General features: G+C 40.7%; 1 protein-coding gene across 1 annotated transcript in view; it reads right to left on the minus strand.

Moving 5' to 3' along the window:
- The window catches only part of mtcl3a (MTCL family member 3a), a 28,248-nt gene extending 20,099 nt beyond the window's left edge, over positions 1-8,149 (minus strand). The window contains exons 1-2 of the mRNA XM_060821218.1: positions 7,827-8,149; positions 1,665-1,832 (exon numbers count right to left, since the gene is read on the minus strand). Coding sequence (XP_060677201.1) covers positions 1,665-1,832; positions 7,827-8,036 — 378 coding nt within the window. The 5' untranslated portion in view covers positions 8,037-8,149. The remainder of the gene's footprint in view (positions 1-1,664; positions 1,833-7,826) is intronic.
- Positions 8,150-27,356: the final 19,207 nt, after the last annotated feature.

Raw genomic sequence — 27,356 nt, forward strand, 5'->3', positions numbered from 1 at the left:
TTAGGTGCTCTTCCTCCAGGCATCATGTTGCCATGGTCTGGCGATGGACGAGGCCAAGGACCTGCATGTCCTTGGCGGAGTGGGAGGGGGAGTTAAAGTGTTCAGCCACGGGGCGGTTGGGTTGGTTAATGTGGGTGTCCCAGAGGTGTTCTCTGAAATGTTCCGCAAGTAGCCGGCCTGTCTCCCCAATGTAGAGGAGACCACATCGGGTGCAGTGGATGCAGTAGATGATGTGTGTGGAGGTGCAGGTGAATTTGTGATGGATATGGATGGATCCCTTGGGACCTTGGAGAGAAGTGAGGGGGGAGGTGTGGGCACAAGTTTTGCATTTCTTGTACACAAGTTGTTTTTTTTGGTTAATGAGGATTAGTTGGGTCCTGGAAGCTGGGAGAGGTGAGAGACCCTGCTTCAATTGTCATCTTGGTTATGATTGTTATGAATCATAATTAATGAGTTGGCTTCTCAAATCCTCCAACTACAGGCAGATCTGATCATCACTCATCCTTGCTGTGAAATGCTGCTTAGGTCAGCTGCATTTTTTATTGTCAATTAATGATTTCTTTAAATTTGTAATACCTTAAAGTACAGTGTAAATATCCCATTAAATTGTTACAGTGTGCTACCAGAAAGTAAGCTTTTTTTGGAATCCAAGTAGGATTGAGTTATTTTTCAATAATTAATCATCATTTCTTGATTAAGCGAGGAACTACATTATACCCTATTTTACACGAGTCAATGTAGAACACCTAAGTACTGTTTGACTGACGCAGCTCTAACCCTACTTTATTTGAGAGAGTGGAAGCCCTGCTCCATTTAGTTTTATATCACAAAACAAGAACGTGAAGCCTTTCATTATCACATGGACAAGCTTACATCCTTTTACAACATGATATTCTCTAAAGGACCCGGCATTGCCATCATAAAAAAAAGTTGAGAGGTATATTTTGTGAAGAGGGGTAAATGAAATAACATCTGCATTCTACTTTGGACTAATTTTAACACATTGCCTTTGAAAAAGAGAGATTTTGCCTTTTACTACTCAAGTCTCTATTAACTGAATGTGGACACTTACTGTTATACATTTTATATATACTCTATAATTTAAATTTATGTATGACTTTTGTAGTCTTCCGTATGAGCTGTAACTTGTGTAGTTCCAACATTATATGCAATTTTAGCATTTATAATAAAAGCTAATCTTTTAAGTACCTACAGCCACCTGTAAGACACAAACTCGAACAGAACATGAATAGTAACTGATCGTGTTTGATTGATTGAGGAATGCTCGTTAATTAAGTCTGAGATGAGTTATGAGGATAAGACAACACACATCTTCTATCCTGAACTGAAGAAGATATGTAAAATGTCCTGCTAACTTGGTGAGAAATCATCAAATAATGGAAACGAACTGCAAGAAAAGAATGGTCTTGTGACAATAGTCATCTTATGGAACCAATCAGGAAAAAACCGGAAGTGATGCTACTCTGATTTTACTGTTAAAGAAATCAATCTGGATTTGGATACATTGGCTAACAGCTTATCTGAGATTGTTCACAAACTAACAGGTCAATTAGAACTCAGGATATCTCTGATCATACATAGAGTAGTGGTTAGTAATTGTTAGTCTTGCAATCATGTAGAAAGTTTTCCATGGAAAAGTTTACCTGTTCAATACGACACTTCAGTTCTGCTCTCTCTAGTTCCCAAGCATATTTGTCACTTGAGTACTGTTGCTGCAGTTCTGCTCTTTGATCTTCCTCCTCTTTAACCTTAAGCTGAACACCTTCCAAAACCGACTTAAGATCAAACAAAATTTTTCTGTTTTCAGCAGCCTAGAATAAAAGTTACAACACTTTAGATATATATTCAAAAAACAAATTAAATATATATTTTGTTCGTTATCTATTAGCATGGGTGAAAAACAGCACTCTCACTTCTGTGTCAAATTTTGCTGTTTTGAGTTGTTATGTTCCATAAGAAAATTCTAAGCACATAATGTAGGATACCAGTGCAGTATAAAACTGAAACTAAATGGCTTAGGTGGTTAGTCATTACACCAAGGCTCTATATGTTCTGATAGATGCTAAGTGCTCATAGCTCTATTTGGTCAGCATTCAAGCCTCACCAAAATTACCAAAACAATCACTTTCCATGGGATGCCAGTGTTAAGTGTTGCTGAAACTGGTATATGTGAGTCAGTATTTCAGGAAGGCTGGGAATGGAACTAGATCAAATGTTGCATTTCTGGAGATGTTTTAATCTGGTTAACGGCATATTCAGTCTAATTATTTCCACAAATCAAAGAATTGTTAACTGGACATCAAAATAAGGGATTCTGTTGAATAAACAGTCACAAGGTCTGTATCTCATGGTACTGTTTAAAGGATGTTTCTTACCTTTGTCCTGGCCAAACATTCAGTTTTTGACTAGTATCATGGAAATAGGCTCTGAGCAATGTGGACTTTCATAGGAAATCTGGGATAATCACAGGAAAAGTGAAGTCTTTTTCAATGTCAAGAAAAACTTGTTGCATTTTCAAACACACCTCAGGACAAGATTCTGACTGGATAGCAACATGATGCCTACAAATAGGCATTATTATTGTTATGGCTTCATTAACTATCTCTACTGCGCAGCTTCCTAGTGTACTATTTACTGTGAGGCAAGTCGACATCAACACTTCCCAACATGAAAGTCAGAGTGGGTACTTGGCGACTTCAGTTTGCTGGTTATTCCTTCAGACCATCATCGTGCACATCCAGCAACAAAATGTCAGGGAACTCTCCAGGACACCAGTCACACTCAATCACACCACTCCCCCTACCCATCCTTGGACACTGATATCTGTGTCTAGATTAGAGTGATGCTGGAAAAGGACAGCAGGTCAGGCAGCATCTGAGGAGCAGGAAAATCGACATTTCGGGCAAAACCCCTTCATCAGGAATAGAGGCAGGGAGCCTGCCAGGTGAAGAGATAATGAGAGGGGGGTGGGGAGAAAGTAGCATAGAGTACAATAGGTGAATGGGGGTGGGGATGGAGGAGATAGGTCAGAGAGGACGGTGGGGGAAGGTAGCAAAGAGTACAATGGGTGAATGGGGGTTGGGATGAAGGTGATAGGTCAGAGAGGAGGGTGGAGTGGATAGGTGGAAAGGAAGATAGGCAGGTAGGACAAGTCATGGGGACAGTGCTGAGCTGGAAGGCTGGAGCTGGGGTGAGGTGGGGGAAAGGAAATGAGGAAACTGGTGAAATCCACATTGATGCCATGGGGTTAAAGTGTTCCGCGGTGGAAGATGAGGCGTTCTTCCTTCAGGCATCAGGTGGTGAAGGAACGGCGGTGGAGGAGACCCAGGACCTGCATGTCCTCAGCAGAGTGGGAAGGGGAGGTGAAATGTTGGGCCACAGGGCGGTGGGGTTGATTGGTGCGGGTGTCCCGAAGATGTTCCCTAAAGCACTCTGCCAGGAGACATCCAGTCTCCCTAATGTAGAGGAGACCGCATCGGGAGCAACTGATACAATAAATGATATTGGTGAATGTGCAGGTGAAATTTTGATGGATGTGGAAGGCACCTTTGGGGCCTTGGATGGAGGTGAGGGAGGAGGTGTGGGCGCAGGTTTTTCATTGGTATCTGATGCTAGTTCACAATCTCAATTCACTTGCAGAGCACTTCTACACCTTAAAGCTGAACTTCAGGGTGCACCAGAAGCTAGCACTGAAAAATTACTCCAAGGACATTGTGTGCAAGATCAGGCAGCCAGCTCATTGAGTGGACTAGGCTGCATCTCAAAAGGGCTGCTTACTTGCTGTCTTTGCTCACCTTGAGCTCACAGCATCTCTGCCTTGTCTTTGAGTACTTTGCACTTAATCCTCTCCCCCTCAACACCACCTGACAAGGGTAACCAAACTCACATTACTTCTGCCTTGCCACTTGTGCAGACAAAACCAGGAAAGTCATGATTGTCACCAGTCTCAATCAGTGAAAGGTGATAGAACTTCAGTCAGTGGGCCCTCAATACCTAAGTCAAAGATAATTTCCGATTCCAGACCAGAGGCAAAGTCAGTCAGCGTTAATCTTCTGCTAATATAGGGTTAGGACCCAAATTTCAGGCAGCCCTCCACCTAACTTGGTTATTTCTGCCCCAATACAGGGATTTTCTCCTGGAATGAGAGAAAGGGACAGGTTGAATGACATGAAAATTGGTGTCACAGCTGTTAATGTTGGTGCAGGTCAAAGAAAATTGGTAAATTACCCCAAATGCATGAGAAGGCAGTGCAGAGGGCATAAATGATTAGTGGGGTCAGATGTTGTGAAGATGTTGCAGGCAATAGTGAGGGTGATACCTGCCAAGCGTGTGCATTACCAAGATAAGATGGTAACTCTTACCCTGGTGGAATGAAAGATTATTGATCATCTTCCTGGACTGTTGAGTACTCCTTCAGATAGCTGAGATTGCAATGACAGGGGTGGCAATATCGGACAGGCTAACAGAGTGTACTATCCTGGCCTCCACTGCTGGTCCTTTGGGAAAACAACAGGCCCCCACTGCATCACCTCATCCACCAGAAGCTCGAGGTCCATAGAGGTGAGGCAACAGTTTCCCCTCCTCTGCTGTGTTCAGGACAAATACCAGTCACTGTAAAGGCAACTCTGGACCTGACCGTGCTTCTCCACGTGCGTAATGTCTTTTTATAGACGGTGCCAGCACAAGGAGGATTGTCTATTCCAGGTTACCTAAATGGTGGCAGGTTCTTCAGGTTATGGCAGTGGGGAGAATCAAGCTAGCATCAAACAAGAAATAATCGTTATGGGGACAGAATAGGCAAGTTTGGGACAATATGGCAAGAAATTCACGAAATTCAAGCAAACTGACATCGCCAAACTGTGACAGGTTTAAGTCCAAAATTTTAATTTTAATTTTATTTGTTCATGAGATGTGGGCATCACTGGCTAGGCCAGCATTTATTACCATCCTTAATTGGACTGGAGAGGATGTTGGTGAGATGCCTTCTGAACCACTGAAGTCTTTGGGATATGGGGGCCCTCAATACTGTGAGGTATAGGGAAAGGTTACTTTCCCTGGAGTGTTGGAGGCTGAAGGGTGACCTCATAGAGGTTTATAAAATCACGAGAGGCATGGATAGGGCAAATAGACAAGGTACTTTCCCCAAGATAGCGGAGTCCAAAATTATAGGGCATGGGTTTATGGTGAGAGGCAAAAGATTTAAAATGGACCTAAGGGGCAACATTTTCATGCAGAGGGTGGTGTCTGTATGGAATGAGCTGCCAGAGAGTGATGGAAGCTACTACAATTATAATATTTAAAAGGTACATGAATAGGAAGGGTTTAGATTAGATTAGATTAGACTTACAGTGTGGAAACAGGCCCTTCGGCCCAACAAGTCCACACCGACCCGCCGAAGCGCAACCCACCCATACCCCTACATTTACCCCCTACCTAACACTATGGGCAATTTAGCTTGGCCAATTGACCTGACCCGCACATCTTTGGACTGTGGGAGGAAACCGGAGCACCCGGAGGAAACCCACGTTTAGAGGGATATGGGCCAGATTCTGGCAAATGGGACCAGATTTATTGAGAATATCTGGATGGCATGGACAAGTTTGACCGAAGGGTCTGTTTCTGTGCTGTACATCTTTATGACTCTTTGTTAAGAAGTAGGTTCATGATTTTGGTCCAGCAACAATGAAGGAATGGTGTTGTAGTCCCAAGTCAGGACAATATGCAACTGAAGTGGTGGTATTCCTATACATCTGCTTCTGGTACAGGTCGTGGATTTGGAAGATATTGTTGAAGGAGCCTTGTTGAATTAGTATAGATCTTTTTTTGAAGGAAGTTTAACAATGCGCTTAGAAACTAACAGTATGATCAAAGCCAATAAAGCTTTTTGAATAAGAAATCATGTCTGATATATTTATTAGAGGCTATTTTGGGGGTGCAACTAGTTTGGTAAAAGTAGGCAAACAATAGACAATAGCTACAGGAGTAGGCCATTCTGCCCTTCGAGCCTGCACCACCATTCAATATGATCATAGCTGATCATCCCAATCAGTATCCTGTTCCTGCCTTATCTCCATAACCCTTGATTCCACTATCCTTGAGAGCTCTATCCAACTCTTTCTTAAACGAATCCAGAGACTGGGCCTCCACTGCCTTCTGGGGCAGAGCATTCCACACACCCACCACTCTCTAGGTGAAGAAGTCTCTCCTCATCTCTGTCCTAAATGGCCTATCCCTTATTTTTAAGCTGTGTCCTCTACTTCAGGACTCACCCATCAGCAAAAATATGTTTCCTGCCTCCAGAGTGTCAAATCCTTTAATAATCTTATACATCTCAATCAGATCCCCTCTCAGTCTTCTAAACTCAAGGGTATACAAGTCCAGTCGCTTCAATCTTTCAACAAAAGGTAGTCCTGCCATTCCAGGAATTGACCTCGTGAACCTACGCTGCACTCCCTCAATTGCCAGAATGTCTTTCCTCAAATTTGGAGACCAGAACTGCACACAATATTCCAGGTGCGGTCTCACCAGGGCCCTGTACAGCTGCAGAAGAACTTCTTTGCTTCTATACTCAATCCCTCTTGTTATGAAGGCCAGCATGCAATTAGCTTAATTCACTACTGGCAAACTGGCAAATGTAGTACACTTGGATTTCCAGAAGGCATTCAATAAGATACCACACAAAGATTAGTAGGCCAAATAAGGATTCATGAAGTTGGAGATAATGTATTAGCATAGATTGAATTTTGGTTAATGGACAAGAAGTAAAATGTAAGAATAAATGGGTCTGCTGACATTACACAACTAGGTGGAAACATAAGCTGTAAGGACAGAGAAGCTGCAAAGAGATTATTTGGTCATTTATTTCATTCCTGCTTATGCAACACTGCTGTACGCAAACTCGTTAATGTGTTGTCCCATATTACAACAGTGATTGCACTTCAAAAGTAAAACCTTGGCTGTTAAAAGTTGTGGAAAGTCCTGAATGCTAGTTCCATTCTTTTTTTTACTCCTCATATTCACACACAGTTCGTTAAACCAGCATGGAAATATAATTACAGTTGTCACTCAGTAAATAGAGCATGTAATGTACTATTTGTAGTTCGCTAAGTGCCTTCTGATGTTGCTACTCAAAAGGCACCCGCAGAAAAATAGATAACAACTTGGTATTAAAATCAGATTATTTAAGTATTGTTTTGAAAGTCAATGTCATTGTCCACATTCACAACACAGCAATCTTCAACACTGTGACGTTTTGGGAGCGAGGGTACTTAAGGAAGCAACAACATATAGAATAGTTAAAAGCGTAAAAAGTTGTTATGCACCATCCGAACGAGAGAAACGTTTGATTACTTAACTTTGAGCTCCAAGTTTTTATGTTGATAAACTTCACATAAAGTACTAAAACAGAAACAGAAAATGCTGGAGAAACTCAGCAGGTCTGCCAGCATCTGTGGCGAGGGAAACAGAGTTAACCTTTCCCGTGCAATGTAGCTGTTCATAAAGTACTATCTTTGCTAATATTAAAATGGGGCAGTATACTGAGCAGTTGCGCTCAAACAGAAAGCTATTATCTTATTTAACGGTAAATTTAGAACTCAACGTGAACAAGCTGTAATCTGCTTCTTTAATCCAACATAGGACTGTAAAATACAAGGGACTTTATTTTTATACGATCTGACTCGCGAATGACGTTAATGGTGAGAACACTGATAAAGAAACGAATGAAGTGTTCCCCAAATAACACTATCCCTCCCTGGACTTCGCTGACACTGTCCAGTGAGTAGACCCTGCTGCTCTGTATTTACTTGGATCTCAGCGAGTTCCCTCAGTAACATCTCCTTTTCTTTCAGCCAGGCTTCTTTCTCTTGTCTGTAGCGTTTCTTAGTTTCCTCGAATTTCCTCCGGAGTTGGAAGAGCTGATACTGGAGTTCGTATTTATCAGGTTGCATTTCGCAGTCGATCGTTTGCACAGCTCCCCGTCGTCTCGGCTCCTCAGAGCCGCCTGAAGTTGACATGTTTCCGGGCGGTAGTGTGGTTCCTCTCGCTCCCTTTCTCCCGGAGCTGCCTGCACTACTCTAGCTGAGAGCTCTACTCGCACAGCCTCCCGCCAGAAGTCTCTGCACAGCGTCCGACCTCATCCCATACTGCCGGCGTTCGAGACAGCAGGGAAAGTGCTGTTTGTCTCACCATCAGCTCACCCCCCCCCCACCCCCCCGAGTAAATCATCCAGAAAAGGAGTGGACAGCCGCTCCATCTAAAACCAGCCCTGGCTCCGGGAAACCTCGCCTCTCGGCGTTGCTAATATGGGTCAGCAGCATCGGTTACACAGGGCGCCCGCTGGCAAGGTCAAGTCGGGAACACCACAAGTCAGCCACAAGATCGCCCCATCCAACTCTGCAGATCCCTAACACTCGCTTGTGTCCAGTTTATTTCACATCACCCTTGCCGTTTCGCGCCTCGAGAAAATTATCTTTACAGGCGCTACATAAATGCAACTCTCCACACCCACTCTTAAACAACACTTCACAAAACTACCACTTCAATGCTCCCAACGTCCAGGTTCCTAAATATAAGTTGGTGATGCAAGACGGCACCTCTCGCAGCTGGGAAAATGGAGTGAGCTGTTCTCCCTCCAGCTGTTCCACACACTTTCAAAGCTTCCATTGCTCTGCATTTCATGCTCGGTTGTAGGATGGAGTAAACAAAACGCCATTCACTGCCAGGTTGACGGGCCGTTCCTCCAGAAGACAACAACGAAACGAAAATTGGCAGAAGCCCGGGTACTTAACTGCTTTCAATGGACAACAGGAATTCACTGAATAAATGCATTTTTCAATGCATCAGCTCATAAAGATAAACCAGGTGGACTACAACCTGGTGGCGTGTGCTGTTTAACATAAAAATAAATACATTTTACCATTCACCAAATCTGGTTTAAATGCTAACAGCAATATCAGAGCATCTGTCAATAAGTACAGCTGTCAAAAAAAAGTGTTGTGTTGTCTCTCACCTGGCTTCCTCCTTACAGTTAGCCCCAGTCTTGTTCCTTTCGGAATAGGCTGAAAGGGCTGGTCCAGAAGAGGGCGGGATACTGGATGCAGAGAGTTGACGCGGCTCCTGTAACCTCTGAGAAAGGCAAAGAGACGTCAGAAACATTGTTCCACTTTCTCCACCAGCCCAAAGGCAGCCCACTTCAGAACATGTGATTGTAAAGACACTTTCCAGCCTGCTTGTACAAGCCGAGGTTTACCACGGGAAATTTGACCCTTCCCCGTTTGCTCCCAGATCGAGGCCACTTTTAGTGGTGATGTCAAATGATTCGGGGCTTGTAAGAGACAAACCCGGACTGAATGTCACATTCCGTTTAGCGCGTTAATCCAGAGGTCACAACCCCTTCATGGGCACAACCGGCAGAATCCAAGCAAACATAGGTGCTAGGACTTTGTGACATGTAGGAGCGTCTGATCGACTACATATTGTGGATAGTGGAATATTATGGTAACATAAACTCGCCGCTTATCCTGTCAAAAACGGATGTAAACATATGCAGATTCTCCTTGGTATAGAACAGAAATCTGTGCACTATCTTTGTGTGTTTTTGTCATTACTGGTCGTGAATGGCACACGGAACGTAACCGGATGTTTACAAGTGAAATCTGTGGCGAAAGATCACAACCTAAATATCAGGTAACAAGTGTTACACTGAGTGACCCAAATGACTCAGCTTTGAGGTACTCGGAATGAACTTGCATCATTGACGATGCCTTAAGAAACCAAACAGTTTGTGATGAATTTAACTATTTTATGCCATCACATTGCGCAGACCTGTAACATTAAAAAATACTTGCACTTATATAGCGCCCTTCGCAACCTCATGTCTTGCTTTACAGAAAGGAAAATAATTTTGAAGTACAGTCACTGTGACAGCCAGTTTGGATTAAAAGCAAAACCCGCCCCGCCCCGCCCCGCACAAATGACAAAGCAACAATGAACAAATGATTTTGTGTGTTCTAAGTTACATTGTTTGAAGGATAAATACAGCCAGCACACTGGAGATACCATCTCTTTTCCTTTTGAAATAATGTCATGGGATCTTTTACATTCGAAGGGTACTTGAGGTTGATTACAGGTTTCATCTTTAAAAATGGCATCCCTAAAAGAGCAACACTTGGTTCTGCACTGGGGAGTCAGACTTGATTCTTGGGGTTGGACTTGAAGCTGAACCTTTTGACTCAGAGTGAGTGAGTGCCACCAAGTCGTAAGTCAATCATGAAGGTAAATTTATAACACAGGTTTGATCTATACCTGCTGACTCGCCTTTCACAGGATCGCCCTAGTCTCGTTTTCCACTTTCTTTTCCTTCTTTGATTATTGGTAGGAGCCTTTATTCTGCAAATAAATGAAATAGAATTGTTTATGTATCCTTCCAACAATCATATCAAAATAATAATTACGCACAAAAAAGTTTAAATATTGGAAATATGCAACTGATCAGCTGCATCTGTGGGAAAAGAATGCCAATGTTTCATGTTTCTCTTCTCGTCAAAACTGGAAAAATGCTCATGGTGAATAGCTTTTCAGCAATCGTGATAGGATTGGAGAGTGGAGGTAAAATAGGAAAGAACAAACGTAAAGGTTGATAAATAGGATAGAAAGCAGAAGTGACTAATTAACAAAAGCCATAACAGTGCACAATAAAAGGGAGTAATAATGGGCCAACTTCAGCTCTAATTAAAGATAATCTACAAGAAAATCTCACTTTGTTTCTCCATCCACTGCTACTGACAGATCTATATCTATTTCTAGAATGTTCAGCTCCTATTGCACAGAACAAAGCATACAGCACAAACAGAAGCCATTTGGTCCACTGTGTCTCTGCTGGTTCTCTGCAACAGCAACTCAGCTAGTCCTAACACCATTGTAGCCAAAATTCTCTTCAGATAATTATCCAGCACACATGTATTTCAGATTTCCAGTATCTAAAATAATAGACATTTGAGATATACTTTCCAGCTGTTCACTGTCAAAATCTTGGGTCATATTAAATAGAAGTGGGTTATGGAGGAAAACACTTTATTTCTTCAACATTTGGAACACTGTGGTAATTTAATTCCCAATTGTGGATTATGTGTTCTTTTTGAAGATTTGATTCCTAAAAATCATCTTGAGACTGTTAATCTACTAGCAATATCCTGAGAAGTATAGCTTTTTTTTTCTGCTGTGTGTCTCTGTAATCAAATTTAGCTTCTGTAATCAAGAGATTTTAGTGAACTCAGAGTGAACTCATGTTAAAAATAGTGACTTAACCCACTCAATCCACTTAGTCATATCATTGATACATTAGCAAGCACTGAAAGGACAAACACATGAGCTAATGGGAAAGGGAACGGAGAATAACAGCTTCTGTCAGAAGGGCAAAAATATGTGTATTCAGAGATATAACAAAAGCAAAGATCACATGAACAAATATTGCTCTTGAAGTTAATCCAGATAAGCCAAGGATAACCACTTTCTTTAGTTGTGAGCAACTGGATTGTTGCTCACTTATACATGGCGAAGATGTATCTTATAAATTAAACACGTGTAGGATAATAGCAACACTTTTACTCTGCAGGTGACAACTTTCTTTGATCATCAGTGCACAGCTGGGATTGGGGCTTTAAGGGGGCTTTCTGTCTTCGGGGATGTTGCCAAACCGGTTGAGTTCTCTAACACATTACATTTTATTTCAATCTCCAGCATTCACAGTTCTCTATTTATTTGACTTTTATTCCAACTGATTCACTGAAAAAGCACCAACACTTCAATAACTCGCTTAGAAATAGTAAACTTGGCCATCATCCATTATGCTACTTATTATTTATTTTTTCTACCAACACTGTCTCTGACTTTACTGCAATTAGCTAAAGGGAATTGAAGAATTGGTAAGATGCTGTCACTGTTCTGAATTGTTAAAACAGTTTTATACAGTTCCAAAGTCCACAAAATAGGTTAACAGGAGTTTGCAAAAACTATACTGGCTCTATAAAAAAATCAACAAATTTTGCTGCGCATGTGGTAAGCATCCTTAGAATTTGTTTCACAAATTTTGTTATGCTGAACTCATGTAAAACGTGGATTTTAATTGTGGCTGCTGTCCCCAGCAACAAAACAGGAAGTGGGTACCTCATCAGTGTTTGTTGTTGGTTACTGATAATTACAACTAAAATTAATATTAAAAGTATAAGTGATGTAGACAGCAAATATATGATCACATTGTATAGGAAGATTTTCAGTGGTGAAACCATTACCTGACACTGTGGTAGGTATGGAAAGCTGAGAAAGAGCTTTCCGCACTACAGTGAGGCTCTTGTCAAGCTTTTGCATCCAGAATGCATGAAGAGAGATATCCAAATTATTTAAGAAAACAAATATATTCTCTTGCTTAAATTCTTCACAAATATTGATATGTTCCAGTCTTAAGATAGCAGCTAGCAAATACAGGAAGTTATGTAGAAACCTCCTGTGGAATTGTCATCTTTCCAAAATATCAAACCTTTACATCATGTAGACATTCCAGTGAAATGAACACAAAAGAACCCAGGTAATGCATCATCATAATTGAGTTTGGTTTGAAAGAAAACCATCAAAATCCATTATTCCTGAGATGGTATAGATGACCCCACAGTTTATCTTTTAAGCGCATAGATGCACCAAAGCCATCATCTGGAGACCCAGTCATGTGATTGAAACTTATAGTTTTGAATAGCTTCAATTTTTGAAGCCTACTCCTTCAATTAATTGTTTACATTTCCACCACCATTCATGCCTGGATGTGACAGGATTACAGAACTTAGATTTGATCTATTGTCATGGAATTGCTTAGCTCTATTCATCACTCACTTACTAACTGTTGCTTAACTTGTAGTTTGGCAAGTGGTCACCTCATTTTCACATATGTTCACTGCTGCTCCTGGTACATCTTACTGCACCTTTCAAAGAACTAATGTTGATCCCTCAGATTGATGATAATGACACAGTGAGGGATTTGCCAAGCCATAAGATCACAGACTGTGATTGAATACAATTCTGCTGCTGTTGATGGCCCACAGAACTTCATGGATGATTTGAGTTTCTAGATCTATTCCAAATCAATTCCATTTAAGAGGATGGTAATGCCATACAGCACAATGGAGCACAACTGGGGGAAGATGGCATCAGTGAGTGGTAATCAACAAGCTGGTTTAACCTGTCTATGTTTGTCCTGAGACTATCAGACTCCACAGAATCACAGAAGTTTGTGGCACAGGAGCAATGTGTTTGGCCATCACACTTCAAATGAGCATCTTTATCCTGCTTTCTCCTTATTGTAATTTCTAGCCAAATAATCATCTAATGCCTTCTCGAATGCCTTAATTGAACCTGCCTGTCAAAAGGCATACAGTGTATTAGCTTTTATTGGTAGAGGGATTGAGTTTTGGAGCCACGAGGTCATGTTGCAGCTGTACAAAACTCTGGTGCAGCCGCATTTGGAGTATTGCAATTCTGGTCACTGCATTAAAGGATATGGAAGCTTAGAGCTGAAAATGTGTTGCTGGTTAAAGCGCAGCAGGTCAGGCAGCATCCAAGGAACAGGAAATTCGACGTTTCGGGCACAAGCCCAAGAAAGTGACATATGGAAGCTTAGGAAAGGGTTCAGAAGCAATTTACTAGGCTGTTGCCTGGTGTAGAGGGAAAGTTTTATAAGGAAAGGCTGAGGGATTTGAGGCTTTTTTTTTGTTGATAGAAGGTTGAGAGGTGACTTCATTGGCACATTGGAGTTAGATAGGGTGGACAGTGAGAGCCCTTTTCCTTGGATACTGATGACTAGCACGAGGGAACACAGATTAAATTGAGGGGTGATAGATACAGGACAGATGTCAGAAGTTTCTTTACTCAGAGAGTAGTAGGGGTGTGGAATGCCCTGCCTGCAACAGTAGTAGATTTGTCAACTTTAAGGGCATTTAAATGGTAATTGGATAAACATATGGATGAAAACAGAATTGAGGGCCAAAGGGCCTGTACTGCACTATAATGTTCTTGTTCTATGTCAGGCAGCATCTGAGGAGCAGGAGAGTTGACGTTTCGAGTCATTCATCAGGAAGGGCTTTGCCCAAAATATTGACTCTCCTTCTCCCCAAAAATCCAAGTATGCCATATCAAAAACATTACCCGCACTGAGACAATTAACTCCTCAAAAGCCTCCAGCATATTAGTTAAACACAATTTCCCTTCATAAATCCATGCTAATACTTCCTATAATCTTTTTCCATATAACTATTCATTCTATCCTGAATAATTGTTTCAAGGAATTTCTCCACTACTGAAGTTAAATTCACTTGTCAATGCTGGGCTTATCTTTACAATCTTTCTTGAACAAGGCTGTAATTTTTGCAATTCATCAGTCTTCTGGCAACTTCTTTGAATCTAGGGAAAATTGAAATTTTTATTCGCAGTTTCTTTACTCCTCTTGATGCAACTCATCAGGTCCTTGATCCTTGTCAACTTTAAATACCAACAGTGTCAAAAAGTGTGGCACTAGAAAAGCACAGCCAGTCAGGCAGCATCCAAGCATCAGGAGAGTTGACGTTTCAAGGAGTGAAGAAACATCAGGAATGAAGAGCTTATGCTCGAAACGTTGACTCTCCTGCTGCTCGGATGTTGCCTGACCAGCTGTGTTTTTCCAGTGCTGCACTTATTGATTCTGATTGCCAGGATCTGCAGTCCTCACTTTGTCCTAATTGAAATACCAACAGTCTATCTCACACTTCTTCCTTATCAACTTTGAACCCTGGTAGTGACAGAGCTTTCCCTCTGTCAAAATGGCATGATAGCATCTTCCTCTTTGATGAAGGCAGCTACAGAGCTTATTTAACATCTCAGCCATGCCTTCTGCTGTGTGGGAAATCCCCCTTTTGGTCCCTAATCGGTTCTACTCCTTTTACCATTATTTTACTATTGATATGTCTATAGAGGAGTTCGAACTTCCCATTATGTTGGCTACCAGTCTTTTCCTAATATTTCTCTTAGCTTCTGTTATCTGGTTTTTCACCTCTCCTCCAAACCTTTTATATTCCTCTTGATTCTCAACTGTACTATCTCCCTGACACATGTCAGAAGGAAAAAAACAGAAATTGCTGGAAAAGCTCAGCAGGCCCAGCTGCATCTGTGGAGAGAAATCAGAGTTAACATTTTGGGTCCAGTGACCCTCGTTAGAAGCACCCTTTTTCTTTTCCATCTTCATTTTTATTTCCACTATCATCCAGGAAGATCTGGAGTTGTTTGTCCTACCTTTCCCATTTGAGGGAATATACCACAACTGTTACAAACCATCTCCTTTTTAAAGCCCACTGTTCAGTTAGTTTTTTTTTGTAATCTCTCAGTTCAGTCTATCCTGCCCAAGTCTATCCTTGCTCCAGTGAAGTCTCTCTGTAAATCTTACCATCATCCTGAACCTGACAATACAATAATCAGTGTCTCCTTCTGGACAGTTGATCCACTTATTAGATTAGACTGGATTCCCTACAGTGTGGAAACAGACCCTTGGGCCCAACAAATCCACACCGACCCTCCAAAGAGTAACCCACCCAGACCCATTTCCCTCTGACTAATGCACCTAACACGATGGACAATTTAGCATGGCCAATTCACCTGACCTGCACATCTTTGGACTGTGGGAGGAAACTGGAGCACCGGGAGAAAATCCAAGCAGACACAGGGAGAATGTGAAAACTCCACACAGACAGTTGCCCAAGGCTCGAATTGAACCCTAGCGCTGTGAGACAGCAGTGCTAACCACTGAGCCACCATGCCCCCCTAACCACTGAGCCACTGTGCTGCCCTAGTATTAAAGGCAGAGCTGTAGTTATACCAGCTCATTTCCAAAACCAGGTCTAATAGTGTATCTTATCTTGTTGGAATGAATATATTCTTCTGTAAAGGACTCTGCAGAATTCAGTCTAGGAACATTTGCCCTTTGCAGCCCTTTATACCACTAGGTCAGCACCTTTCCCTGACGGATCAGATCAAATCAGAGGAGTTCTGAAAATTAGAGTCATACAGTATGGAAACAGACCCTTTAGTCCAAGTAACCTAAGCTGATCATGTTCTCAAACCAAACCAGTTCCACTTGCCTGCATCTGGCCCATATCCCTCCAAACTTTTCCTATTCATGCACTTATCCAAATATCTTTCAAATGTTGTAACTACCTGCATCCACCACTTCCCCTGGCAGTTCATTCTTCATACAAACCACTTTCTGTAAAAAAAGGTGCAGCTCATCTCACCTTAAAAATATGCCCCCTGCTTTTGAACTTCCCTACCTTTGGGTAAAGACCCTTGCTACTCACTTTATCTATGCCCCGTATAATTTTACACACTTCTATAAGGCTACCCCTCGACTTCCTATGCTCCAATGAAAAAAGTTCCAGCCTATCTTTATACTATCCATTCCCAACAACATCCTGGTAAGTCTTTTCTGAACCCTTTCCAATTTAATAATATCCTTCCAAGATCAGAACTGCACACACTAATCTAGAAGAGGCCTCACTGATGTCCTGTACAAGCTCAACATGACATTCCAACTCCTAAACTCAAAAGCCTGAACAATGAAGGCAAATATGCTAAACACCTTCTTGATCACCCTGTCTACATGTGACATAAATTTCAAATAATTATGGTCCTAGAAATAAGAATTGAAAAAGGTCATTCTCTCTTATAACTGAAATTTGATGGTGTTGTAAAGCACCACTCTAACTATTGGCAAGCTATTACTTCTTATTGCACAGATTTCATATGCTTAAATTAGGCTTTTATGAACAAAAATTAGTGAATTTAGCAGCACAAAGGATATCTTTGATCTCAACAAATTAAACTCCCACTTTGGTTAGATAATGTGAACCATACCTGAAAATGTTAAAGTGTAAAATGTTACCAAGTGTAATCTCTGGTGTAGCTCAGGGATCAGCTTGAGTAATTAATGTGAACATCACAACTGATCTTTCCCGATCCCTGACCTGACTATTACAGGACCCAATTAACCCTAACCCTAATTACCACACAGATCTGACTACACCTCTACTCCTGCTAACCCTCTGAACCTGACTACCCACATGACCCACCACCTTCTGGCTATCCATCCAACCAAAGCAACGATCTAAATGACCTGTGGTGATGACTCCTTGACTATGACTTATCCTTTACCTTGACAGCATCAACTACTCTGTCAATCTGACCCAACTACATTCAATCAGATTATCCACCTGACCTAACTACCATTCAAATTGACTACTCCCCTACCTATACACCGACTTACCTGGAATGTTCGAATATGGTCGCAGTACAATATTAATGACCAGATGGTGCGTGCCATGGGTGGAACTTTGTAAACTGGTGGTACATCAGATGGCTGGAGAGTCAGTGACAGTCTCACTCTGCTTGGTAAAAAGGTGGGGTTTGACTATGTCAAACCTAATTAAATGCCCTCCTGCCTCCAAGCCTACCATCTCCAGGAACCGAAGATTCCAACTATAGTATTTAATTGACTGTTTAATCACCAAATTCTACAGTAACAATCAGCCCACATTAATGGATTTAACAATTGTAAGTATCAGAGAACAAGAACGCAAGTTGATACTTGAGAGCATGAATTACAGGATGTCTGTGGTCAATTTATTTTGCCTCTGCAGCAAAGACAACAACACAATGCCATGTTGCAAAGGGCAAACACTCATGTTTACCTACTCATATGAAGATTCTCTTACTTTTGTTGATCTAATGAAGTCATAAAACTTATTCTGACACTACAAGGGAAGCCTTGAGATTGTAGAGGGATACTTATAGCAACAAACAATTTCAGTGGAATGGCCCTAGGAGCTGGCTTCTTACATTGTACTATCATTTCCCTCCTTTACCTAATTTGAATCAGTAAAACGGCTACATCAATCTCTTGGAATTTAGATGCTCACCCTTTCCCTTCTTTAGCAGAATAAGGTTTGCTTTGGTCTTTAATTGCATGGTACATTTAAATAGGGCAGTTACACCATGTGTTACCACCTCCTGAATTTTGCAGATTTCTCAGTACACTGGATTCTCTGCTGGAAGTGCCAGCGCACAATAAATTAGTGAATGCCTGCTCCCAAATTTCTGTAGGGACAAGCTGTGTTAGACTTCATGCTGCATCAGGACAAAGGAACTCCCAGCCAATATGCTTGACACACTGCCTATTTGTAATATTACCTTCCCTTTACTTATACACTCTGTGTACTAAAATAATTTTGCTGGGTTTCACATAAACATTAGTTACCCAAATACAAAAACAATTCTGTTAATCATCTGAAGAACATCTAAACTGAGACAAAAAAAAGGCAATAAGATTTTCTTCCCTGCTCAGATTTCCTTTAAGTTCACACAAATGCAAATTGTTTCAAAAATGATTTACTCTATATCCAGCAAGAAGGTGAATTCCTCTGTTATCTGGCACATGCAAACCTCTGTTACACTTCCACTTCCAAAGTATCTCAAACCACAATCTCAAATTTTTCTTCTATCAGTATGACATTCAGAGTCTCTATCCAGCATGCAAGCTGGAGTCTAGAGGTTAAGTTAAGCATTATTCCACCTCATCTGAATCTTCAGCCCAAAAATAGGTTTTCCCTGATTGTCATGATAAATAACTCCAATTAATGGTTTGGTGGTATATCTACTTCTTTAATAATTTCAAAAATAATATATAACAACACATATTCTTTAAATTATGTTTCAAGCAGCTAACGTTAGTTTCAGACTTTCTGGCACTTTGACTGTTAACTTACTTCTGCTAATGCCCATATATATTTCCTACTTCACAGTGTAATGTAGCTTTTCAAGGTTACATAATCTTACATGAGATTGTCTCCAGTCAGTACAATTAACACAGAAATCTGCACTGATCTTAAGCACATTAAGAAAATTCCTTCTGTAAACAAAATTAATAACTGACAGTTTTCCTTGTTCTTACTAAGCAAAAGTAAATGAGATACCATGAAAGTGGCAGATACAAATGTTTACATTTAATTCAGCTGTATTTCACAGCAAAAGTTTTCCACAAGGCATGCAGAAATTAGCATTAATCACCCATCCTCAAAAGCACGTAGTACTACTTATATGGTCAAACATTTTCACTGCTTAAACACCACCACGTCTTTATACATTGCCAGAAATAATGTTGGCAAAGCACCAAATCACTATAACACACTGCTGACCTTATTGGAGGGATCAAATTTCTTCGTTACTCTGAAGAACATCTGTCATAAATCTGGTGAAATCTTCTGAAACACCTCAGCCCTGGCTGAATCAGGCTAAACCTGGGACTTTTGCAAGCAGCAGAGTATCTTTCCAGCTATTACAAAGTCATTTGCATGAGAAATGGCAGTAACGGGGTGGCACAGTGGCACAGTGGTTAGCACTGCTGCCTCACAGCGTCAGAGACCCGGGTTCAATTCCCGCCTCAGGCGACTGATTGTGTGGAGTTTGCACGTTCTCCCCGTGTCTGCGTGGGTTTCTTCTGGATGCTCCGGTTTCCTCCCACAGTCCAAAGATGTGCAAGCCAGGTGAATTGGCCATGCTAAATTGCCCGTGAAGGGGTAAATGTAGGGGAATGGATCTGAGTGGGTTGCTCTTCGGAGGATCGGTGTGGACTTATTGGGCCGAAGGGCCTGTTTCCATACTGTAAGTAACTTAAAAACAACTGCGAACGCTGGGATTTCCAGCTTCTCTGGCCATTAAAGTTCTCAATATATACATGGAGGTAGATATTCCCACTCAGATGAGCTATAATACTGATGAAAGGAAGATGTCACTATGCCCCAGCAAGGGCATAAAACCCCAGAAAAATGGTTTGTATAACCCAGAAAAAAACTGCTCTAAAATCCCACATTAACAAACTGAATCACCCAATTTTAAATCAAATGAAAAATGCACTCACTACAAATAATCAACATAAAAAAAGCAAATTTAAAAACTGCTACGCTGGAATCCAATCAATATTGGTCTGTGTCAAAATTTCATGTAAAATGTATGTGCAGGAAACTAAACAATTGATGTGTCAGATTTGAAAAGAAACACCTCATCAGCATTACACACAAGAATATAAGGGCACAGGAAATAGGAGCAGAAGTAGACTGTACAGTCCATGAACCTATTCTGTCATTCAATATCATGGCTCATATTCTGTCTCAATCTACTTTGAGGTCCCCTTCCCATAAGCCTTGATTTCCTGAGAAACCAAAAATCTGTCTCTTTCAGCCTTAAATGTATTTAATAACAGAGCATTCACAAAACTCTAGGTAGAGAATTTCAAATATTTACATATCTCTGAGTGAAGGGTTTCGCCTCAACTCAATCCTAAATGATGGACTTCTTATTCTGAGACTGCAGCTTTATATTATAGTTTCTCCAGGTAGGGGAAATAACCTCACACCATTTACCTTGTTCACGCCTCTTCAAAACCTTTTTGTTTCAATGAGAAATCTTTTCATTTTTCTGAACTACAAAGAGTATATTTCAATTTACTCTGCCTCTTATCAGGCAACATTTTCATCTCAAGAATGAATCCAATGAACCTTCACTATACCCCTTTCACTGTAAGTGCATCTATCCTAAGATATGGACACCAAAAGAGCACCCAGCATTGCTAAATTCCTGTACAACTGTTACAAGAATTACTTATTCTTCTACTTCAATCTCTTTTCAATAAGGATCAACATGTTGTTTTTACCTTCATGCTGTACATGAATTCTAACTTATGATGTTCCTATGCACAAGTCCCTCTGAACATCAACTTTTAGGAATTGCAAGCCTTTTGAAAATATGAAATGACATTTCCCAGGCCTTGAACAACACGGCAAAGCAAGAAATGTGGGAAAATATGGTGAGAATGAAAAAAAGGCACATTTTGTCAAAATATCTTGTGTTACAACTCCTGAGAACAATTTGCAAAAATGCTAATTCAACACTTACATACAAACAGGTGGATGAGGGTAAAGTGTTTGATGTGGTGTATGTAGATTTCTGTAAGGTGCTTGATAAGGTTCCCCACAGTAGGCTATTACACAAAATACGAAGGCATGGGATTGAGGGTGATTTAGCAGTTTAGATCAGAAATTGGCTAGCTGATAGAAGACAGAAGGCGGTGTTGATGGGAAATGTTCATCCTGGAGTTCAGTTACTTGTAGGGTACTGCAAGGATCTGTTTTGGGTCCACTGGTGTTTGTCATTTTTATAGATGATCTGGATAAAGGCATAAAAGGATGGGTTAGTAAATTTGCGAATGACACTAAGGTCGGAAGAATTGTGGATAGTGACGAAGGATGTTGTAGGTTACAGAGAGACATAGATAAGCTACAGAGCTAGGCTTAGAGGTGGCAAATGGAGTTTAATGTGGAGAAGTGTGAAGTAATTCAATTTGGAAGGAGTAACAGGAATACAGAATACTGGATTAATGGTAAGATTCTTGGTAATGTAGATGAGCAGAGAGATCTCAGTGTCCAGGTACATGTATCCTTGAAAGTTGCCACCCAGGTTGATAGGGCTGTTAAGAAGGTATGTGGTGAGTTAGCTTTTATTACTAGTGGGATTGAGTTTCAGAACCATGAGATTATGCTGCAGTTGTTCAAAACTCTGGTGCGGCCACATTTGGAGTAGTGTGTACAGTTCTGGTCACCGCATTATAGGAAAAATATGGAAGCTTTAGAAAGGGTTCAGAGGAGATTTACTAGGATGTTGGCTGGTATGGAGGAAAGGTCTTATGAGGAAAGGCAGAGGGACTTGAGGGTGTTTGCATTAGAGAGAAGGCAGCTGAAAGATGACTTAATTGACACATAAGAGATAATCAGAGGGTTAAATAAGTAGGACAGTGAGAGCCTTTCCCTCGGATGGCGATGGCTAGCACGAGGGGACATAGCTTTATATTGAGAGTAATAGATATGGGACAGTCATTAGAGGTAGTTTCTTTACTCAGAGTAGTAGGGGCGTGGAACGCACTACCTGCAACGGTAGTAGATCCACCAACTTTAAAGGCATTTAAATGGTCATTGGATAGGCATATGGACAAGAATGGAATAGTGTAGGTTAGATGGACTTCAGATTGGTTCCAGAGGTCGGCACAACATCGAGTACCAAAGGACCTATACTACGCTGTAATGTTCTATGTTACAATCTGGAAAGTAGGTTGCCAGTTTCCATTTTGGAGAGAATTTGGTTTCCTAACATGACAAGTGTGAGATATTGCCTGGTTTGCAGCATCTGAAGCAGTGTGCAGCTGAGTTTTAAATATGGCATCAGTCACTTATACATCAGAATATTCTGGCAGCAGTGGGAACATACCCTCCTCAGCACACGATTGAATAAGAAGGTTGCCAATGAGCGTGGTTGCATATTTAATGAGGTAAGGAGCAGACTATGTAGGAGTTGAATTATCGGGAGAGGCTGAATAAACTGGGTCTATTGTGCCTGGAGCATAGGAAGCTGAGGGGTAACCTTACAGAAATTGATGAAATCATGAAGGGCATGGATAAGGTGAATAGTCAAGGTCTTCTCTACAGGACAGAGGAGTTCAAAACTAGAAGGCACGTGTTTAAAGGTGAAAAGGAAAAATTTTAAATGGACCAAAGGGGCAATCTTTTCACACAGAGTATGGTGCAGGTATGGAATGAACTGCCAGAGGAAGTGGAGGAGGATGGTAAAATTACAACATTTGCAAAACAAGGGCTCAGTGGTTATCACTGCTGCCCCACAGTGCCAAAGACCCAGGATTGATTCTAGCCTCAGGTGACTGTCTGTGTGGAGTTTGCACGTTCACGCCGTGTCTGCGTGGGTTCCCTCTGGGTGCTCTGGTTTCCTCCCACAATCCAAAGATATGCACATTAGGTGAATTGGCAATGCTAAATTGCCTAATAGTGTTTAGGGATATATAGGTTAAGTGTATTAGTCAGGGATAAATGTAGAGTAATAGGGTAGGGGAATGGGTCTGGGTGAGTTACTCTTCAGAGGTTTGGTGTGGACTTGTTGGGCCAAATGGCTATTTTCAGACTGAAGGGATTCTATGATTTAAAAGACATCTGGTTGGGTACATGAATAGGAAGGGTATAGAGGGATATGGGCCAAATGCTGGCAAATGGGACTAGACTAATTTAGGATATTTGGTCAGCGTGGACGAGTTGGGCCGAGCGGTCTGTTTCCATGCAAGGGAAAAGCAAGGTTCAATATCATAAGAAAAGTCACTGTGAGCCATGAAGGAACATCTGCATGAACCTCCCCAAGACCAACAGCCTAAAAATGGGATATTTCAGCTCATTTTGTTTTTCTGTTCTATCAAAGTGGATTACTTGACACTTTCAATGTTATTTTCCATCTGGCATCATGGTGTCAAGTCACTTAACCTGTATATAATTATCTGCAGCTACTTTGCATACTCCTCACAGCTTAAATTCCATCCAGCTTTTGTATTGTTAAATAATTCTGTTTGCATAAAGATAAATACATGAATCAGAGTTATGTATTAATCAAATCCTACTCAATGGTTTACATCAAAATACTGGAATTCAAAAAAACTTTGCAATTATCTGTGCTCAGCCTAACAGAATTATTAAACAGATTAAGTAACCTCCATTATATTTTAAAAGTCATTTGTTAATGTTCAGCAATGCAATCAACCATTCCAAAAATTCTGGCAAGGCCTTCAAGCAAACAAAATGCAGCATTTTTCAGAGATGAAGCTAGTTGCTCGGAAAAGCAGTTAGCAGTAGAATATAGAAGAGCAAGTAAATGGATGGAATCAGAACAACTGAGAAAGCAATGAAATCTAAATTAGGGTGACATTACATGTATATGTATGCACAGAGTATTGTCAAGATTCAGAAGTTGCTGGATGTGGCAGTAACAGAGACTTGGCTCAAGGAAGGACAAATCTGGGTTTAATATTCCTGGTTACAAGGTATTCAGAAACAAAAACAGGAAAGGAGTTGTGTTTTTAGTTAGGAAGAGCATTGCAGTACTTGGGTGTTTCAAAGACTTGAAGGACAAAATCAATTTGGTAAAAGAAGGCCATAATAATATTGCTCAATGTAATTTATGGGTTACCAATCAGTGAGAAACTTGTAGAGGAATTAATGCACAAAGAAATTAGAGACATAAAGATCATAGAATTGTTATAATGGGATCTTTAACAATCCATATTTAAACTGGACTTGTGGTAGTGTAAGGGACAGTGAGGGGTAAGCATTCATAGCTTGTGTTCAGGAAAATCTCCCATACTAAAAAGTGCCCACAGTATTGTAATATATTTAATGTCAGGTCCAGTAAATGTGTGTGCAGGGGGTGGGGTGTTGGGTGTTGATTGCTGCTTACTGCTTAAATTCAAAACCCTGAATAAAAATTAACTTGTAGCCTCATAATATTTAAAGCATTAATTTGCTTCCCTGGAACAAGCTAGTTGCCATTCACCTTTTGACCTCCATTTAAGCAGTTTGAGGGAGAGTTTGGATTGGGATTTTAATTGTAATAAATTGACCCATTTCCTGAACCCAACCCATTCATTTTCTACAGTTACGATTCCCCTCTTAGTTAAGTAAGAATTTTCAGATAAATTGAAGAATAGACTTGTTTTGACAGTTTAAATTTTTGATTTGATTTATTATTGTCACATGTATCTAGGTACAGTGAAAAGTTTGTTTTGTGTGCAGTACAGGAAAATCATACCATAAAAAGTTCATAGGGTGATAGGGCAGGTAGGTAAGTAGTAAGCAATTCAGTGAGGAGCAGATTCATGCTACAACATCAATATACAAAATGTATGATCAGCTTACGTCTTCCTGTTAGTTTCATGATACAATATTCTGTGATCTTCCTTATCAATAGCACGAAATACATTTGATTTAGTTGATATACTTGTACGTTAGATATGAAATAAATCGCTCAGAGGCATTTCAGCTTATAATGCAAGTGCCTTTTTAACAACATAACTTAATTATTGTTAAGAAACCCCACTGGCAAAGGAAATTAATGATTAATGAAAAAGTGTCATTTTTCATTTCTTCAGATGTTAAATTTTTCAGATTCCAAAGATGTCTTGTTTCTCCTTAGAACTATTTATTCTCTCTGTTAATCTAATCATTCTTTCCCTCTACTTAGTTTTCATCCCTGAATTGAAAGCAAGCTCACCAACTTTAACCTCACTTTTCATTAGCATTAATGTTTATTTCCCTATCTTCAAATGTCATTGGTTAAGGTTACAAGTCCTAATTGCCTGCTTCCCTGTTGTGCTTAAATTAACTCTGACTTTTAGCTATAATTGGGTAAAAGCTTTTTGTGCAGAAGGGTGCAGCAGCAAGTATAATTAATGGCCTTACAGTACGTAATAATCTTTCCATTTGTGTCCAATTTTTCAAACGGCGGTTCTGCACCAAGAAAGTAAATGAGCTTGCCACTGTGCTTAAAAAATTGAAAACACATCCTGATGATCTTTACTTGTTTACCTTGTGAATTGATCTCTCCTATTAATGTCTTCCCTATTCATTTCTCATGAAAGATTTCACTCGACATAACAACTAAATTGCTTTCTCTGTACATCTGAACACGCACTCAAATTACAAGTAGGAACACACCACTCAGACCTTGAAGATTCCTCTGCCATTCAATGAGTTAAGGCTAATCAAATTACTCCATATTCCCACTTACCCCAAGACCCTTTTCACTTCATTGCTCACCAAGAATCAAAAGTTGGAAAAACTTTGCTATAAAAATATTCAAGGATTCTGCTTCCACCACTCTTTCACAAAGTCAATGCCAAAAACTCCTGATCCTCTGATGAATGTGGAGAGTTTCCATTTGTGGGAGAACATGGGGCATTGGTTAAAAATAACAAGGCACCCATTTAAAACTAGTGAGTTACCCCTCTCAATCCTCTGCTGTTATCATCATTATGTTTGCACCATGCATTTATAGTGTTGCACTTGTATTATCACGTGTATACCAACAGCAGAAATACTTACTACTGCTGTGACCTACTGGAAATCCTGTAACAGTCGGTTGCCAAACACACATAACCACTCACAAAGCACATAGTGAGAAGGAAACAGAAGCTCATATTCATTTAATCATAGAATCCCCACAATGCGGAAGCAGGCTATTCAGCCCATTGAATCCACATCGACACTCCCACCCAGTCCAACCCCCATAACCTCTCTCTTTAACCCTGCATTTCTCATGACTACTCCACCTAGCCTGCACATCCCTGGACACTACGGGCAATTAGGATGGCCAATCCACCTAACCTGCATATGTTTGGACTGTGGGAGGAAACCGGAACACCCAGAGTAAACCTATGCATACATGTGGAGAATGTACAAATTCCACACTGTCACCTGAGGCTGAAATCGAACTCGAGTCCCTTGCACTGTGAGGCAGCAGTGCTGACCACTGTGCCACCGTGCCACCAGATTTTATCATTCCGATCTGATTGTAACTGCAGCTACCAAAACCAATAACAATTAATCTGTACAGACTACCAGTCCTTAGAGCCACCTCATCTTAGAACCCCATCTAAGGAAATGCTACTTCTTCCTTAACCCTACATTGCATCACATTTTGTCATTGCGATACTCCCATATTGAACATGCATGTGGCTATTTTTGAGAAGATTTGTAGTTGACATTGAGGTTCTGGATGTAAGTTTGTACACTGAGCTGGAAGGTTCATTTTCAGACATTTCATCACCATGGTAGGTAACATCATCAATGAGCTTCTGGTCGTCAGGTGCTGGTGTTTTGTCCCATTTTCTATTTATGTGCTTGGTCTCAAGGTGGGTGATATCATTTCCAGTTCTTTTTCTCAGAGGATGGTAAATGGGGTCCAAATTGATGTGTCTTTTGATGGAGTTCGGGTAGAATGCCATGCTTCTAGAAATCCCCGTACATGTCTCTGTTTAGCCTGTCCTAGGATGAATGTATTGTCACAGTCAAAGTGGTATCCTTCGTCTGTATGTAAGAATACTAGTGAGAGTGGGTCATGTCTTTTTATGGCAATTTGTTGTTCATATATCCAAGTGACTAGTTTTCTGCCTGTTTGTCCGATGTAGTGCTTGTTACAGTCATTTTGTAAATGACATTTGTTTTGCTGATTGTATGTATAGGGACTTTTAGGTTCTTTAGATGCTGTTTAAGTGTGTTGTTAGGTGTGTGGGCAAATTATGATGCTAAGAGTTGTGAGTAGTTTGGAAGTCATTTCAGAGATGTCTTTGATATAAGGTAATGTGGCTAGAGTTTCTGGGCGTGTCTGCTTAT

The sequence above is a fragment of the Hemiscyllium ocellatum genome, chromosome 3, assembly GCF_020745735.1.
Source record: "Hemiscyllium ocellatum isolate sHemOce1 chromosome 3, sHemOce1.pat.X.cur, whole genome shotgun sequence".
NCBI lineage: Eukaryota > Metazoa > Chordata > Chondrichthyes > Orectolobiformes > Hemiscylliidae > Hemiscyllium > Hemiscyllium ocellatum.